At 40.5% G+C, this 17,465-nt stretch overlaps 1 protein-coding gene across 2 annotated transcripts in view; it reads left to right on the top strand.

The window, feature by feature from the left end:
- Positions 1-17,465, top strand: part of MOCOS (molybdenum cofactor sulfurase) — a 90,390-nt gene that overhangs the window by 49,444 nt on the left and 23,481 nt on the right. The window contains exons 10-11 of one of the 2 annotated variants that reach the window (XM_003924718.4): positions 15,038-15,116; positions 17,271-17,395. The exons of the other annotated variant lie outside the window; for it this stretch is intronic. Of the exons in view, the coding sequence (XP_003924767.2) occupies positions 15,038-15,116; positions 17,271-17,395 (204 nt within the window). The remainder of the gene's footprint in view (positions 1-15,037; positions 15,117-17,270; positions 17,396-17,465) is intronic. 2 annotated transcript variants of the gene reach the window in all.

Below are 17,465 nucleotides of genomic sequence, written 5' to 3'. Positions count from 1 at the left end.
TCAGCCAAGCAGGGTACACTGCACCCAGTTGGTAGTGTTTTATCCCTAATCCCCCCTCCACCCTTTGCTGCAAGGCCCCAGAATCCATTATGTCATTCTTATGCCTTTGTGTCCTCATAGCTTAGCTCTCACTTATAAGAGAGAACATACAATGTTTTATTTTTCATTCCTGAATTACTTTCCTAAGAATAACGTCTTCCAACTCTATCCACGTTTTTGCAAATGCCATTATTTAGTTCCTTTTAATGCTAAGTAGTATTTGTTCTTTTTGCTTAGTCTTGCTTTGGCTAAGTGGGCTTTTTTTGTTGTTGTTGGTTGTTTGTTTGTTTTTGTTGTTGTTTTTTTTTTTCAGTACCATATGAATTTTAGAATCATTTCTTTTCTAATTCTGTGAAGAATGATAATGGTATTTTGATGGGAATTGCATTGATTTGTAGATTGCTTTTAACAGTGGATGGTCATTTTCACAATATTGATTCTACCCATTCATGAGCATTAGTCCATTTGTATTAGTTGTATTAGCCCATTTTCACACTGCTATAAAGAAATTCCTGAGACTGGGTAATTCATAAAGGAAAGAGGTTGAGTTGACTCATAGCTTAACATAGCTAGGGAGGCCTCATGAAACTTATAATCATGGTGGAAGGCAAAAAGGAAGTGAGGACCTTCTTCACATGGTGGCAAGAGAGACAAGGGCAAAGGTAGAACTTCCAAATATTTATAAAACCATCAGATCTCATGAGAACTCAATCACTATTATTAGAACAACATGGGAGAAACTCTCCCCATGATCTAATACCTCCCCATGATCTTGATACCTCGGGATTACAATTTGATCTCAAACTCCCGACCTCAGGTGATCCACCTGCCTCGGCTTCTTAAGTGCTCGGATTACAGGCATGAGCCACTGGGACTACAATTTGAAATGAGATTTGGATGGGGATACTGAGTCAAACTGTATTCTTCTGTCCCAGCCCCTCTCAAGTCATGTCTTTTAACATTTTAAAACCAATCATACCTTCTCAATAGTACCCCCAAATCTTAACTAATTTCAGCAAACCCAAAAGTCCGCAGTCCAAAGTGTCATCTGAGACAAGGCAAGTCTCTTCTGCTTAGGAGCCTGTAAAATAAAAAACAAGTTAGTTCCTTCCAAGATATAATGAGGTTAAAGGCATTGGGTAAATATACCCAATGGGGAAAATTGGCCAAAACAAAAGGGCTACAGTCCCCATGCAAGTCTGAAATCCAGCAGGGTAGTCATTAAATATTAATGTTCCAAATGATCTTTTTTGACTCCATGTCTCACATGGAGATCACATTGATGCAAGAGGTCGGCTCCCATGGCCTTGGGCAGCTTTTTCATGGGCTGGAGTTGAGTGACAGGACTTTTCCAGGTGCACAGTGCAAGTTGTTGGTGGATCTATCATTCTGGAGGCTGGAGGACAGTGGTCCTCTTCTGACAGCTCCACCAGGCAATGCCCCAGTGGGGACTGTGTGGAAGCTCCAATTTCACATTTCCAACCAATACTGTTCTAGCAGAGGTTCTCCATGAGTGTTCTACCCCTGTAGCAGACTTCTGTCTGGATATCCAGGCATTTTCATACATCCTCTGAAATCTAGGTGGAAGTTCCCAAGTCCCGGTTCTTGATGTCTGCATACCCACAGGCTCAACATGTGGAAGCCAACAAAGCTCAAGGCTTGTACCCTCTGACGCAACAGGCCAAGCTGTACCTTGGCCCTTTTAGCCACAGCTGGAGCTCGAGTGGCTGTGACACAGGGCACCAAATCCTAAGGCTACACACAGCAGTGGGGCCCTGGGCCTGACCCATGAAACCATTTTTTCCTCCTAGGCCTCTGAGCCTATGATGGGAGGGGCTGCCACCAGGATCTCTGACATGCCCTGGAGACATATTCCCCATTGTCTTGACAATTAACATTCGGCTCCTGGTTACTTATGCAAATTTCTGCAGCAGGCTTGAATTTCTCTCTAGAAAATGGGCATTTTCTTTTCTCTAGCATAGTCAGACTACACATTTTCCAAACTCATACTCTGCTACCTCCCCTTTTAAATGTAAGTTTCAATTTCAGATCATCTCTCTCAAGTTCAAAGTTCCACAGATATCTATGGCAAGGGGAAAATGCTGCCAGTCTCTTTGCTAAAACATAGCAAGGTGATCTTTGCTCCACTTCCCAAGAAGTTCCTCATCTCCGTCTGAGACTACTTCATTGCCTACATCACTATCAGCATTTTGGTCAAAATCATTCAATAGGTCTCTAGGAAGTTCCAAACTTTTCCACATCTTTTTATCTTCTTCTGAGCCCTCCAAACTGTTCCAACATCTGCCCATTACCTAGTTCCAAAGTCACTTCCACATTTTCAAGTATCTTTATAGCCATGCCCAAAACTCCTATTACCAATTTACTGTATTAGTCCATGTTCACACTGCTATAAAGAAATTACTGGGTAATTTATCAAGGAAGTGGTTTAATTGACTCACAGTTCCACATGGCTGGAGAGGCCTCAGGAAACTTACAATCATAGTGGAAGGTGAAGGGGAAGCAAGGACTTTTTTCACATGGTGGAAAGAGAGAGAAGGGAGAAGGAGGAACTTCCAAACACTTATAAAACCATCAGATCTCATGAGAACTCATGTCATGAGAATATCATAGGGAAAACTGCCCCTGTGATCTAATTACTTTCCTCCATTTATGAGTGGGGATTACAATTTGAGATGAGATTTGAATGGGGACATAGAGCCAAACCATATCAGATGTGTTTCCATTTGTTTGTGTCATCTATGATTTCTTTTAGCAGTGTTTTGTAGTTTTCCTTGTAGAGATCGTTCACCTCCTTGGTTAGGTATATTCCTAAGTATTTTAATTTTTTTTTTTTTTGCGGCTGTTGTAAAAGGCATTGAGTTCTTGATTTGATTCTTAACTTGGTCACTGTTGGTGTATAGAAGTGCTACTGATTTATGTACATTGATTTTGTATTCTGAAACTTTACTGACTTCATTTATCAGGTCTGGGAGCTTTTTGAATGAGTCTTTAGGGTTTTTTTTTTTTTTTTTTTTTTTTTTTTTTTAGGTATACAGTTATATCATTGACAAACAGCGACAGTTTGACATATTCTTTACTGATTTGGATGCCCTTTATTTCTTTCTCTTGTCTGATTGCTCTGGCTAGGACTTTGATGAGGGTTTTGATCATAAAGGTTGCTGGATTTTGTTAAATGTTTTTTCTGCACCTATTGAGATAATCATATGATTTTTGTTTTTACTTCTGTTTATGTAGTGTATCTCATTTATTGACTTGCATAAGTTAAACCAACCCTGCATCACTGGTATAAAACCCAGTTGATCATGGTATATTATCTTTGTGATATGCTGTTGAATTTAGTTAGATAGTATTTTATTGAGGATTTTTGCATCTATGTTCATCAGGGATATTTGTCTGTAGTTTTCTTTTTTTTTTTTTTTGTTATGCTCTTTCTTGGCTTTGGTATTAGGGTGATACTGGCTTGATAGAATGATTTAAGGAGGATTCCCTCTTTCTCTATCATTTGGAATAGTTTCAGTAGGATTAGTACCAGTTCTTCTTTGAATGTCTAGTAGAATTCAGCTGTGAATCCATCTGGTCCTGGACTTTTTTTTTTTTTTTTTTTTTGGTAACTTTTAAATCACTATTTCAGTCTCACTACTCATTATTGGTCTTTTCATAGTTTCTGTTTCTTCCTAGTTTAATCTAGGAGGGTTGTTTGTTTCTAGGAATTTATCCATCTCCTCTAGATTTTCTAGTTTGTGTACATAAAGGTGTTCATAGTTGCCTTGAATGGTCTTTTATATTTCTGTGGTTTCAGTTGTAATATCTCTCATTTCATTTCTAAGTGATCTTATTCGGATCTTCTCTCTTCTTGGTTAATCATGCTAATGGTCTATTGATTTTGTTTATCTTTTCAAAGAACCAGCTTTTTGTTCTATTTATCATGTGCGTGTGTGTGTGTGTGTGTGTGTGTGTGTGTGTGTGTTGTTTTTGTTGTTTGTTTCAATTTCATTTAGTTCCACTCTGATCTTTGTTATTTCTTTTTTTCTGCTGGGTTTGGGTTTGGTTTGTTCTTTTTTTTTCTAGTTTTTGGAGGTGAGACCTTAGATTATCTATTTGTGGTCTTTCAGACTTCTTGATGTAGGCATTTAGTGCTAAGAACTTTCCTCTTAGCAGTACTTTTTCTGTATCCCACAGGTTGTGATTGGTTATGTCACTGTTATCGTTCAGTTCAAAGGATTTTTAAAATTCTATCTTGATTTCATTGTTGAATCAAGGATCATTCAGGAGCAGATTATTTAATTTCCATGTGTTTGTCTAGTTTTGAGTTATTTTTGGAGTTAATTTCCAATTCTGTCCCACTGTGATCTGAAAGACTGCTTGATATAATTTTGATTTTCTTAAATGTGTTGAGACTTGTTTTATGGCCTATCATATGGTTCATCTTAGAAAATGTTACATGTGCTGATGAAAAGAATGTATATTCTGCAGTTGTTGGGTAGAATTTTCATAAATATCTGTTAAGTCCATTTGTTCTAGGGTGTAGTTTAAATTCATTGTTTCTTTGTTGATCTTCTGTCTTGATGACCTGTCTAGTGCGTCAGTGGAGTATTAAAGTCCTCCACTATTATTGTAGCAATTGTTTTATAAATTTGGGAGCTCCAATTCCAGTGTTAGTTGCATATAGATTTAGGATCGTGATACTTTCCTGTTGGACTGGTCTTTTATTATTATATAATGTTCCTCTTTGTCTTTTTAAACTGTTGTTGCTTTAAAGTCTGTTTTGTCGACTCTAAGAATAGCTATTCCTGCTCACTTTTGGTTTCCATTTTCATGGAATTTTTTTCTACCCCTTTCATCAAGTTTGTGTGAGTCCTTATGTGTTAGGTAAGTCTCTTGAAGACAGTTGATACTTGGTTGGTGGATTTTTATCCATTCTACCATTCTGTATCTTTTAAGTGGAACATTTAGGCAATTTACATTTAAACATTAGTACTGAGATATGAGGTACTATTCTATTCATTGTGCTAGTTGTTGCTTGAATATCATGGTTTTTTTTTTTTTCATTCTGTTATTATTTTATAGGTTGTCTGAGATTTATGGGTTAAGGAGGTTCTATTTTTTTATTTTATTTTATTTTATTTTATTTTATTGCATTTTAGGTTTCGGGGTACATGTGATGAACATGCAAGATTGTTGCGTAGGTACACACATGGCAGTGTGGTTTGCTGCCTTCCGTCCCCTCACCTGTATCTGTCATTTCTCCCCATGCTATCTCTTCCCACTTCCCCACCCCCCGCCCCTCCCCCATTTCCCCCCAACGGACCCCAGTGTGTAGTGCTCCCCTCCCTGTGTCCTTGTGTTCTCATTGTTCAGCACCCGCCTATGAGTGAGAATATACGGTGTTTGATTTTCTGCTCTTGTGTCAGTTTGCTGAGAATGATGGTTTCCAGGTTCATCCATGTCCCTACAAAGGACGTGAACTCATCCTTTTTGATGGCTGTGTAATATTCCATGGTGTATATGTACCACATTTTCCCTATCCAGTCTATCATCGTTGGGCATTTGGGTTGGTTCCAGGTCTTTGCTATTGTAAACAGTGCTGCAATGAACATTCGTGTGCATGTGTCCTTGTAGTAGAATGATTTATAATCCTTTGGATATATACCCAGTAATGGGATTGCTGGGTCAAATGGGATTTCTATTTTTAGGTCCTTGAGGAATCGCCACACTGTCTTCCACATTGGTTGAATTAATTTACATTCCCACCAACAGTGTAAAAGTGTTCCTATTTCTCCACATCCTCTCCAGCATCTGTTGTTTCCCGATTTTTTAATGATCGCCATTCTAACTGGTGTGAGATGGTATCTCAATGTGGTTTTGATTTGCATTTCTCTGATGACCAGTGATGATGAGCATTTTTTCATATGTTTGTTGGCCTCCTGTATGTCTTCTTTTGTAAAGTACCTGTTCATATCCTTTGCCCATTTTTGAATGGGCTTGTTTGTTTTTTTCTTGTAGATCTGATTTAGTTCTTTGTAAATTCTGGATATCAGCCCCTTGTCAGATGGGTAGGCTGCAAAAATTTTTTCCCATTCTGTTGGTTGCCGATTCACTCTACTGACTGTTTCTTTTGCCGTGCAGAAGCTGTGGAGTTTGATTAGGTCCCATTTGTCTATTTTGGCTTTTGTTGCCATTGCTTTTGGCGTTTTGGTCATGAAGTCCTTGCCTACACCTATGTCCTGAATGGTTTTGCCTAGATTTTCCTCTAAGGTTTTTATGGTGTTAGGTCTGATGTTTAAGTCTTTAATCCATCTGGAGTTAATTTTGGTGTAAGGTGTCAGGAAGGGGTCCTGTTTCTGCTTTCTGCACATGGCTAGCCAGTTTTCCCAACACCATTTATTAAACAGGGAGTCCTTTCCCCATTGCTTGTTTTTGTCAGGTTTGTCGAAGATAAGATGGTTGTGGGTATGTTGTTTTTCCTGTGAGGCCTCTGTTCTGTTCCATTGGTCTATATCTCTGTTTCGGTACCAGTACCATGCTGTTTTGATTACTGTAGCCTTGTAGTATAGTTTGAAGTCCGGTAGTGTGATGCCTCCCGCTTTGTTCTTTTTGCTTAGAGTTGACTTGGCTATGCGGGCTCTCTTTTGGTTCCATATGAAGTTTAAGGTGTTTTTTTCCAGTTCTGTGAAGAAGGTCATTGGTAGCTTGATGGGAATAGCGTTGAATCTGTAAATTACTTTGGGCAGTATGGCCATTTTCACAATGTTGATTCTTCCTAACCATAAACATGGAATGTTTCTCCATCTGTTTGTATCCTCTCTTATTTCATTGAGCAATGGCTTGTAGTTCTCTTTGAAGAGGTCCTTTACGTTCCTTGTTAGTTGTATTCCTAGGTACTTTATTCTCTTTGTAGCAATTGTGAATGGCAGTTCGTTCTTGATTTGGCTCTCTTGAAGTCTATTACTGGTGTACAGGAATGCTTGTGATTTTTGCACGTTGATTTTGTATCCTGAGACTTTACTGAAGTTGTTTATCAGTTTCAGGAGATTTTGGGCTGAGATGATGGGGTCTTCCAGATATACAATCATGTCATCTGCAAATAGAGACAATTTGATTTCCTCCTTTCCAATTTGAATACCCTTTATTTCTTTTTCTTGCCTGATTGCTCTGGCTAGAACTTCCAGTACTATATTGAATAGGAGTGGTGAGAGAGGGCATCCTTGTCTAGTGCCAGATTTCAAAGGGAATGCTTCCAGTTTTTGCCCATTCAGTATGATATTGGCTGTTGGTTTGTCGTAAATAGCTTTTATTGTTTTGAGATACGTTCCATCAATACCTAGTTTATTGAGGGTTTTTAGCATAAAGGGTTGTTGAATTTTGTCAAAAGCCTTCTCTGCGTCAATTGAGATAATCATGTGGTTTTTGTCTTTGGTTCTGTTTATGTGGTGAATTACGTTTATGGACTTGCGTATGTTGAACCAGCCTTGCATCCCCGGGATGAATCCTACTTGATCGTGGTGGATGAGCTTTTTGATATGCTGTTGCAATCGGTTTGCCAGTATTTTATTGAAGATCTTTGCATCTATGTTCATCATGGATATTGGCCTGAAATTTTCTTTTCTTGTTGAGTCTCTGCCGGGTTTTGGTATCAGGATGATGTTTGTCTCGTAAAATGATTTGGGAAGGATTCCCTCTTTTTGGATTGTCTGGAATAGTTTCAGAAGGAATGGTATCAGCTCCTCTTTGTATGTCTGGTAGAATTCCGCTGTGAACCCATCTGGACCTGGGCTTTTTTTGGGTGGTAGGCTCTTTATTGCTGCCTCGACTTCAGACCATGTTATTGGTCTATTCAGGGTTTCGGCTTCTTCCAGGTTTAGGCTTGGGAGGGTGCAGGTGTCCAGGAATTTATCCATTTCTTCCAGGTTTACTAATTTATGTGCATAGAGTTGTTTGTAATAATCTCTGATGATGGTTTGGATTTCTGTGGAATCTGTGGTGATATCCCCTTTATCGTTTTTTATTGCATCAATTTGGTTATTCTCTCTTTTCTTTTTTATTAATCTGGCTAGTGGTCTGTCTATTTTGTTGATCTTTTCAAAAAACCAGCTCCTGGATTTATTGATTTTTTGAAGAGTTTTTTGTGTCTCTATTTCCTTCAGTTCTGCTCTGATCTTAGATATTTCCTGTCTTCTGCTAGGTTTTGAGTTTTTTTGATCTTGCTCCTCTAGCTCTTTCAATTTTGATGATAGGGTGTCAATTTTCGACCTCTCCTTTCTTCTCATGTGGGCACTCATTGCTATATATTTTCCTCTAGAGACTGCTTTAAATGTGTCCCAGAGATTCTGGTATGTTGTGTCTTCATTCTCATTGGTTTCTAAGAACATCTTTATTTCTGCCTTCATTTCATTGTTTATCCAGTCAACATTCAAGAGCAAGTTGTTCAGTGTCCATGAAGCTGTGTGATTCTGAGTTAGTTTCTGCATTCTGAGTTCTAACTCGATTGCACTGTGGTCTGAGAGACTGTTTGTTATGATTTCTGTTCTTTTGCATTTGCTGAGGAGTGATTTACTGCCAATTATGTGGTCAGTTTTAGAGTAGGTGTGATGTGGTGCTGAGAAGAATGTATATTCTGTGGATTTGGGGTGGAGAGTTCTGTAAATGTCTATTAGGTTTGCTTGTTCCAGGTCTGAGTTCAGGTCCTGGATATCCTTGTTGATTTTCTGTCTGGATGATCTGTCTAATATTGACAGTGGGGTGTTAAAGTCTCCCACTATTATTGTGTGGGAGTCTAAGTCTCTTTGTAGGTCATTGAGAACTTGCCTTATGTATCTGGGTGCTCCTGTATTGGGTGCGTATATATTTAGGATCGTTAGCTCTTCTTGTTGCAGTGATCCTTTTACCATTATGTAATGTCCTTCTTTGTCTCTTTTGATCTTTGTTGCTTTAAAGTCTATTTTATCAGAGATGAGAGTTGCAACTCCTGCCTTTTTTTGCTCTCCATTTGCTTGGTAGATCTTCCTCCATCCCTTTATTTTGAGCCTTTGTGTATCCTTGCATGTAAGATGGGTTTCCTGGATACAGCACACTGATGGGTTTTGGCTTTTTATCCAGTTTGCCAGTCTGTGTCTTTTGATTGGGGCATTTAGTCCATTGACATTTAGGGATAGTATTGTTATGTGTGATTTTGATACTGTCATTTTGATGCTACCTGGCTGTTTTGTTGGTTAGTTGATGCAGATTGTTGATTGTGTCGATGCTCTTTTACCATTTGGTGTGTTTTTGGAGTGCCTGGTACTGGTTGTTCCTTTATAAGCGTAGAGCCTCTTTCAGGAGTTCTTGTAGAGCAGGTTTGGTGGTGATGAAATCTCTGAGCGCTTGCTTGTTCACAAAGGATTTTATTTTTCCTTCGCTTATGAAGCTTAGTTTGGCTGGATAGGAGATTCTGGGTTGAAAGTTCTTTTCTTTAAGGATGTTGAATATTGGCCCCCAATCTCTTCTGGCTTGTAGGGTTTCTGCTGAGAGATCTGCTGTGAGTCTAATGGGCTTCCCTTTGTGGGTAACCCGACCTTTCTCTCTGGCTGCCCTTAGCATTTTCTCTTTCATTTCAACCTTGGTGAATCTGACGATTATGTGCCTTGGGGTTGCTCTTCTTGCGGAATATCTTTGTGGTGTTCTCTGTATTTCCTGGATTTGAATATTGGTCTGCCTTGCTAGGTTGGGGAAGTTTTCCCGGATAATATCCTGAAGAGTATTTTCCAGCTTGGATTCATTCTCTTCATCACATTCAGGTACACCTATCAGACGTAGATTAGGTCTTTTCACATAGTCCCACATTTCTTGAAGATTTTGTTCATTCCTTTTTGCGCTTTTTTCTCTGTTCTTGCCCTCTCTTTTTATTTCATTGAGTTGATCTTCGACCTCTGATATCCTTTCTTCTGCTTGGTCAATTCGGCTGTTGAAGCTTGTGCATGCTTCACGAAGTTCTCGCGTTGCGTTTTTCAGCTCCATCAATTCACTTATACTCCTCTCTATGCTGTCCATTCTCATCAGCAGTTCGTCCAATCTTTTTTCCAGGTTCCTATTTTCTTTGCGTGCGGTTAGAACATGTTCTTTTAGCTCGCTGTAGTTTCTAACTACCCACCTTCTGAAGTCTGATTCTGTCATTTCATCACTCTCCTTCTCCATCCAGTCTGGTTCCCTTGCTGGTGAGGAGTTGTGATCCCTTTTAGGAGGAGAGGTGTTCTGGTTTCGGGAGTTTTCATCCTTTTTACGCTGGTTTCTTCCCATTTTTGTGGGTTTATCCACCTGTTGTCTGTCTCTGTCCCAGGGAGTTGGAGCTTTATGAGTTTCCGTTGCACTACTGCCTTTTTTTGATTTTTCTTTCAGGTCTGACCCGCCCAGCTAGCAGCACGCCTAGCCACTGCCTGCCCGCAGGGGCTTTGCTGAGCTGCTGTGGGCTCCGCCCAGCTGCCCTGAGCTCTTCCCTGTAGTCCTTTTTATATGGGCGTAGTTAGAACTGTCTCGGCAATGGTGGCCCCGCCTCTGTTATGGCGGACTCTCTCTGTTGTGGGAGGTTGCCTCGGCAACGGCAGCCTGCCTCCGTAGCGGTGGAGAGCCTCAGTAATGGCGGAAGCCCCTCCCCCACCGAGCCGGGCCGTCCAGGTTCAGCTGTGCTTGGTTTGAAGGGCTCAGCCCAGAGGGTTTCCAATTACTGTTTTTGTTTTGGTTGTTGTTGGGGGTGGAAGGCTGGGACCAACCGAGCCTGATCACCTGGCTCCCTGACTCCGAGTCTTTTCTTTTAAGTTGAACGACCCCGAGTTCCGGTCGCTTGTTGAAAAGGCGCCAGGATCTCCCGTACTGCGACTCACGGAGTCGGCTCGGACTGCGGCGCCGGCTCCTGGTGGATTTTCTGCCTAGGAATCTCCTGGCCTGACTCGCTATTTCAGATGAATGGCCCACTCTGCCGTCTCAGGGCTCTGCTCGTCAGCTAAGAGGGCTCCCAGACCAGTGGTTTTTGAACGGAGAACCGCAGCAACATGGAGTGGTCACAGCAGCCGCGCGGGCGGAATCAGCCCCACAGGGGCCAAAACAGCCACACCGGCTGGGACTGCGACACTGGCGACCCCTCTGCCTGGGTATCTCCTGGTCTGTGGGCAATAACAGTTCGTCTGTAAATGCGGCGTCCACTCACCCTCTGCACTTTCACTGGGAGCTGAAGTCCTGAGCTGTTCTTAGGTGGCCATCTTCCCAGCATCTGGAGTCAGGAGGTTCTATTTTTGATATATTTCAGAGTTTTGTTTTAAGATTTAGGACTCCTTTTAGTATTTTTTTTTTTTTTTTTCTGAATTGGTAGTCACAAATTCTGTCAACATTTGTTTTTCTGAAAAAGACTATCTCTCCTTCATTTATGAAGTTTTGTTTCACTGGAATGCAAAATTCTTGGCTGATAATTATTTTGTTTAAGGAGGCTGAAGATAGGCCCCCAATCCCTTTTGACTTGCAGGACTTCTGTTAAGAAATTTGCTGTTAATCTGATAGGTTTTCCTTTTGGGATACCTGATGCTTTTACCTCACAGCTCTTTAGATTCTTTAGATTCTTACCTTCATTTTGACTTTAGCTAACCTGATGACCATATGCCTAGGTGATAATCCTTTTACAATGAATTTTCCAGGTGTTCTTTGAGCTTCTTGTATGTGGATATCTAGATCTCTAGCGAGACCAGAGAAGTTTTATTTGATTATTCCCTCAAATAAATTTTCCAAAGTTTTAGATTTCTCTTCTTCCTGAGGAGCACCAATTATTCTTATGTTTGGTTATTTAACACAATATGAAATTTCATGGAGACTTTATTCATGTTTTAAAATTCTTTTTTATTCGTCTTTGTTGGACTGGGTTAATTCAAAAGCTTTGTCTTTGAGCTCTGAAGTTCTTTCTTCTTCTTTTTCAATACTATTGCTGAAACTTTTCAGTGTATTTTGCATTTCTCTAAGTGTGCTGTTTATTTCCAGAAATTGTGATCATCTTTTCTTTATGACATCTATTTCTCTGGAGACTTTTTCATCCATATCCTGTTTTTTGTTTTTTGTTTTTTTAATTTCTTTAAATCGGTTTTCACCTTTCTCTGGTGCCTCCTTGAATAGCTTAATAGTCAACTTTTTTGAATTCTTTTTCTGGCAATTCAGAGATTTCTTCTTGGTTTGGATCCATTGTTGGAGAGCTAGAGTGATCTTTTGATGGTGTTATAGAACTTTATTTTGCCATATTACCAGAATGACTTTTCTGGTTCCTTCTCATTTGGGTAGACTCTTTCAGTGGAAAGATCTGGAACTCAAGGGTTGCTGCTCACATTCTTTTGTCCGGGGGTGCTCCCTTGATATGTTTCTCTCCCTCTTTCTCTATGGATAGGGCTTCTGGAGAGCCAGACTGCAGTGATTGTTATTGCCCTTCTGGTTCTAGTCACTCAGCGGGGTTATGGGGCTCCAGGCTGGTGCTAAGAACTGTCAGCAAAGAGTCCTGTGATGTGATTCATCTCCAGGTCTTCTAGTCATGGTTACCAGCACCTGGTCTGGTGAAGGTGGCAGGGAAGTAAAGTGGACTCTGTGGGAGTCCTTGGTTTTAGTTTTGTTTTAGTGCACTGGTTTTAGTCCTAAGTTGTAGTTTTGTTTAGTGTGCTGGTTTTCTTGAATGCTGGTTATGTCAGCAGTGAAGTTGTCACATGGACAGTCTCAGGACCTCTGGTTAGCCAGGGTGTTGCAGGTGGCGGAATTAGCTGTTGTTTTCTCCTTCTCTGGAGCAGGGTTTTCTCTTATGAGTTGCTGTAATGGCTTGGGTTGGTTGGCCTCCAGTCAGACAGTGGTGCTTTCAAGAGAATGCCAGCTGCGGTAGTAGAAAGGCATTATAATCTTTCCCTGCCTTGGCTAGGATGAGTACTTGGGTTTCTCAGTAATGAACAGGACCATAGAGCTCCCAAGAGATCATTTCTTTTATCTACCCTGATAGATCATTTCTATCAGGGTGGGTAGAGAAAAACCATCAGACCATCAGGTGGGGCAGGGTAGGTGAATCTAAGATCATACTCTCTTTGGGTGGGACTTGCTGTGGCCACTATGGGGGTGGAGGGCTGGTTCTCAGGCAAATGGAGTTATGTTTCCAGGGGGATTATGGCTGTTTCTGCTGTGTCAAACAGGTCTCCAGAGATATGGAGGAAAGCTGGCAGTGACAGACCTCATCTAGCTCCCACACAGCTGGCAAGGCCAGTCTCACTCCCACTGTGCCTCCCCAGCTGCACTGAGGTTTATATACAGGCATCTGGTAGGCAGGCTGAGATCTTGCCCCAGGCTACAAGCCTCTTGGTAAGAAAGCAAACAGGGCTCTCAGGCCTTATTCCTCTCTGCCTGCCTGCACCATTGGCTACAGCTTCTGTGCTTGTGTCTTCCCTTCCCATTTGTCTCCTCCTCCAGATTCTACTTAGGAAAATTTGTGCTCAGTCAAAATTATTACAAAGTTAAGCTAGGAGCTTCCTTTACCCTGAAGCCCTTCTGCAATTCCACTGGCTGCCTTCCCTTCCCAAGGACCCCTGTGAGATAAGGCCAGGAATGGCTTCCCTGGGGCTCGAGTTGGGGACCAGGAGTCCCTATAGGGCTCTTCCCACTATGTCTACGTTTTATATTTTGCTCAGCTCCCTAAATCCATTTCAGCTCTAGGTAAGGTTAAATCCTCTTGTGATCTGGATTTTTAGGTTTTCCAATGGGGATATGTGTTCAGGGGCCAGCTTCTCACCTTCTCACACTTTGGGAACTCAGTTTATTGGCTGTCTTGTGGTGTTTGTAGCAGCAAGTTGCTTCTTTCAAAGTGTCTGTGAATTCTATCAGTTTTCCTGGTATGTTCCTGCAGTGGCTCTTGGAGCAAAAGTTCACAGTGTAAGTCTCTACATGCTGTTCTGTCTGTCTAACTGGGAGCTGCACATTAGTCCTGTCTCCTATCCACCATTCTTTTTTTCCCTCTGATTTTCCTTTCCTTTGGATAAATACTCAGAAGTGGGATTGTTGGATCATATGGTATTTTTAGTTTTAGTTTTCTGAAGAACCTCTGTAGTGTTTTCCATGATGGCTGTAATAATTTACATTCCCACCAACAATGTGTAAGAGTTCTTTCTCTGCATTCTTATTAATATTTGTTATTTTTTGTCATTCTGATAATAGCCATTCTAACTGGGGTAAGATCTCATTGTGGTTTTTGTTTACATACCCTGATGATTGGTGATGTTGACCATTTAAAAAATATATATTGACTAGCCATTTGCATGTCTTCTTTCAAGAAATATCTATTCAGATGATTTGCTTATTTTTTAAAAAATGAATTACTTCTTTTTTTTCCCCACTGTTGAGTTATTTGATTTTCTTATATATTTTGTTCTTAATCTCTTGCTGGATGGATACTTGCTGGATGACAAATACTTCATTTCATTCTGTTGGTTGTCTCTTTATTCTGTTGTTTCCCTTGTGCAGAAACTTTTTAGTTTGCTGTAACCCTATTTGTCTATTTGGGCTGTTGTTGCTGATGCTTTTGAGGTCTTATCCAAAAATTCTTTGCCCAGACCAATGTCCTGAAGCATTTCCCCAATGTTTTCTTCTAGTAGTTTAATAGTTTGGGGTCTTAGATGTAAGTCTTTAATCCATTTTGAGTTGATTTGTGTATATGGTAAAAGAAAGGGGCCTAGTTTCATTCTTCTACATGTGGTTATCTAGTTCTCCCAGAACGATTTATTGAAGAGAATTATTCTTGCTCCACTGTTTGTTCTCGGCACCTTTTCAAAAATCAGCTGGCTATAATTGTGTGGATTTATATCTCAGTTCTCTATCCTGTCACATTGGTCTGTTTTTATGCTTGTACCATGCTGTTTTGGCTATTATAGCTTTGTAGTATATTTTGAAGTCAAGTATTTGTTGTTTTTACATAATGACAAATTTGTTTTTAACCTTTGTTCATTAGGGATGGAGCCTATAGAGGTGCCTCTTGAGGAAAATAGTGAACGGGTTCAGATTTGCCAAAGCAAGGTCTGTGCTGACAGGTGAGACTTTGCAGCAGGTGAAAATCTCAACTTTATTGACATGCTGGCCCCAGAAGGGGAAGACAGAAATGCCCTATGCAATCTATCCTCTGCTACCCTTCAGTCCAGTTGCTTCCCATTTCCCACTCACATGCTTCTCTCTAACCACACTCTTGGCTCCTTGGTCTTCAAACCTACCAAGCATGTTCCCTTCTCAGGTCTTTGCATTTGCTCTTCCCTCTGCCTGGTGCTCTTCCCCTACTTATACCTCCACAGGGCTTGTTCCCTCACCTCTGCCAGTTTCATCTCCAACAGGTCTCTGTTCAAACCCCCCTTCTAAGAGGACCACATGACTACCCACATAAACCAGCCCCACCCTTTCCATTTCTCCTGTTGTATTCACCTCCTTTGCATTTGTGTTTCCAAGATATTATATATTTGTTTATTGATCTTTTGTCCGTCACACTGGAATGCCTGTGTTGCTTCCTTCAGAGACTGGGACAGTGCCAAGAGGACAGTGTTGGGTGGGCAGACAAGATGACACAGAAGGAACAGTCTGGAGGGCATTGCAGCAGTTCAGAGGAGGCCTGATCGGGAGGGAAAAGACCTGATTTGCATTTGAGAAGACTAGCTAGTGTGTGTGGAGTGGTTGGAAGGGGGAGGAGGTGCAAGCGGGAAGGCCACATAAGCACACGTGACAGCAACACAGGTGAGACAGGATAGAGGCTTGGACCAGGGTCAAAGAGAAAGTCAGAAAGGCAGCAAGTATATATTCTGGAAATAGAATAACCTGAACTAGCTGATGATTGGAGGAGAAGGCTGAGAGTGAGGGTGGCAGATATCAAGACATCTCTCAGGTTTTTAAGGTGTAGCTTTCAGGTGATAACTCATAAATTATATACCATATTATGGATTATAATCTAATCTGGGTTGCTGATGATAAATCATCTACTGAATTCTAGGAAATGTAAAGTGGGGTTGGATGTAATGGCATTGCTATTTTGTTTATTGATTGTACATGTTTCTAAGTCTTGTTATTGAATAAATCAAATGTCTGCATCCCTTGTTATCTAATCTGACCTGTATCAGAATACATCTGGAATAGCAAATTTTCCAATCTTTGGAAATGTACCCTATCTTAAACTCCAACCAATCCCTTCTTCACCCCTGCCCAAATTCTAAAACAGTTAACTATGTAACAGTTCACTAAAGATTTATATATAATTAAAAAGCTTTCAAAGTGTTGATTGCTACCAATTCACACAATGCACTCATTAGTGGGTAGGTTTGTGCTCGGTAGATGGTGATACTGCATGGTATCAAACCATATTGCACGTTTTTGTGCACTGACCTGAACATATACTATCACACAAGGCAGAAAATGGTATGTTAAATGCTAAATCTACATCCAAGTTGGACTCTAGTTATTAGTACTTTGGGTGATAGGCAGAGGATCACTCTGGAAGTGTGAAGGCTATACCCCCAGGAAAGAACAAAGGTGATAATGTGATGATTGTGTTTGACACAGTGGAGCATCCTGGGCACTGGTCACCACCTTGGAGGCTGAAGAGTGAAGCACACTCTATATATATCTCCTCGCCAGTACTTGCACCAATGTCACCAACTTACACATTCATTTAGCACATTTTCAATTACAACAATGAATTTTGGATAAACAAAATTCTAGAGGATTCTTAAGTTTTCAAGCACCAGATTGATACATGTAGTTCGTATCTGTAACTCACAGGCAGTGTTCATTTTACAAACCAAATGCGTCAGTCTGTGTTTGAGAGAAAATATTTCAATCAGGCCCATAGTGAAAAAATAGGACACATTTCTGGGTTCAAGGGCTTCTGAAAGCAAAATATCACTCTGGAAGTTCTCAAAATCTAAGCTTTATGGTTCTCTATGTCAATAATTACTAGTAAAAATGTCTTTTCAGGAGAAATATTTCAGCTTTTTATTTGGTCTGAAAGCTTCACATGAGCCCCAGATGGCAGGTCTTCCTGTGCCTTGGAAATCTCCTTGCAGCATCTGTCACTTCAGGCTGCCTTCTCTTTGGGGCTCATGCAATGTTTTGTTTTATTTTATTTTGTAATCTAACTTTTGCAATTTAGATTATTATTTAAATACATACTGTGTAACAGTTCACCCATTCTCCCTCTCTTTTTCCAGGGTAAATACTTATGATTGTGGAGAAAAAATTTCAAGCTGGTTGTCAACATTTTTTGGGCATCCTTGTCATTTGATCAAACAAAGTTCAGACTTTCAAAGGAATGCAAAGAAAAAACATGGAAAAGGTATTACATTTTTAATTGGTTTTTAGAGACAGGAGTCCTGGTTTACCCTTGTGCACATACGGGTGACTTG

The sequence above is a fragment of the Saimiri boliviensis genome, chromosome 13, assembly GCF_048565385.1.
Source record: "Saimiri boliviensis isolate mSaiBol1 chromosome 13, mSaiBol1.pri, whole genome shotgun sequence".
NCBI classification, from domain to species: domain Eukaryota; kingdom Metazoa; phylum Chordata; class Mammalia; order Primates; family Cebidae; genus Saimiri; species Saimiri boliviensis.
Note: the sequence above shows the minus strand (reverse complement) of the source record. Positions and strands in the feature narration are given on the sequence as shown.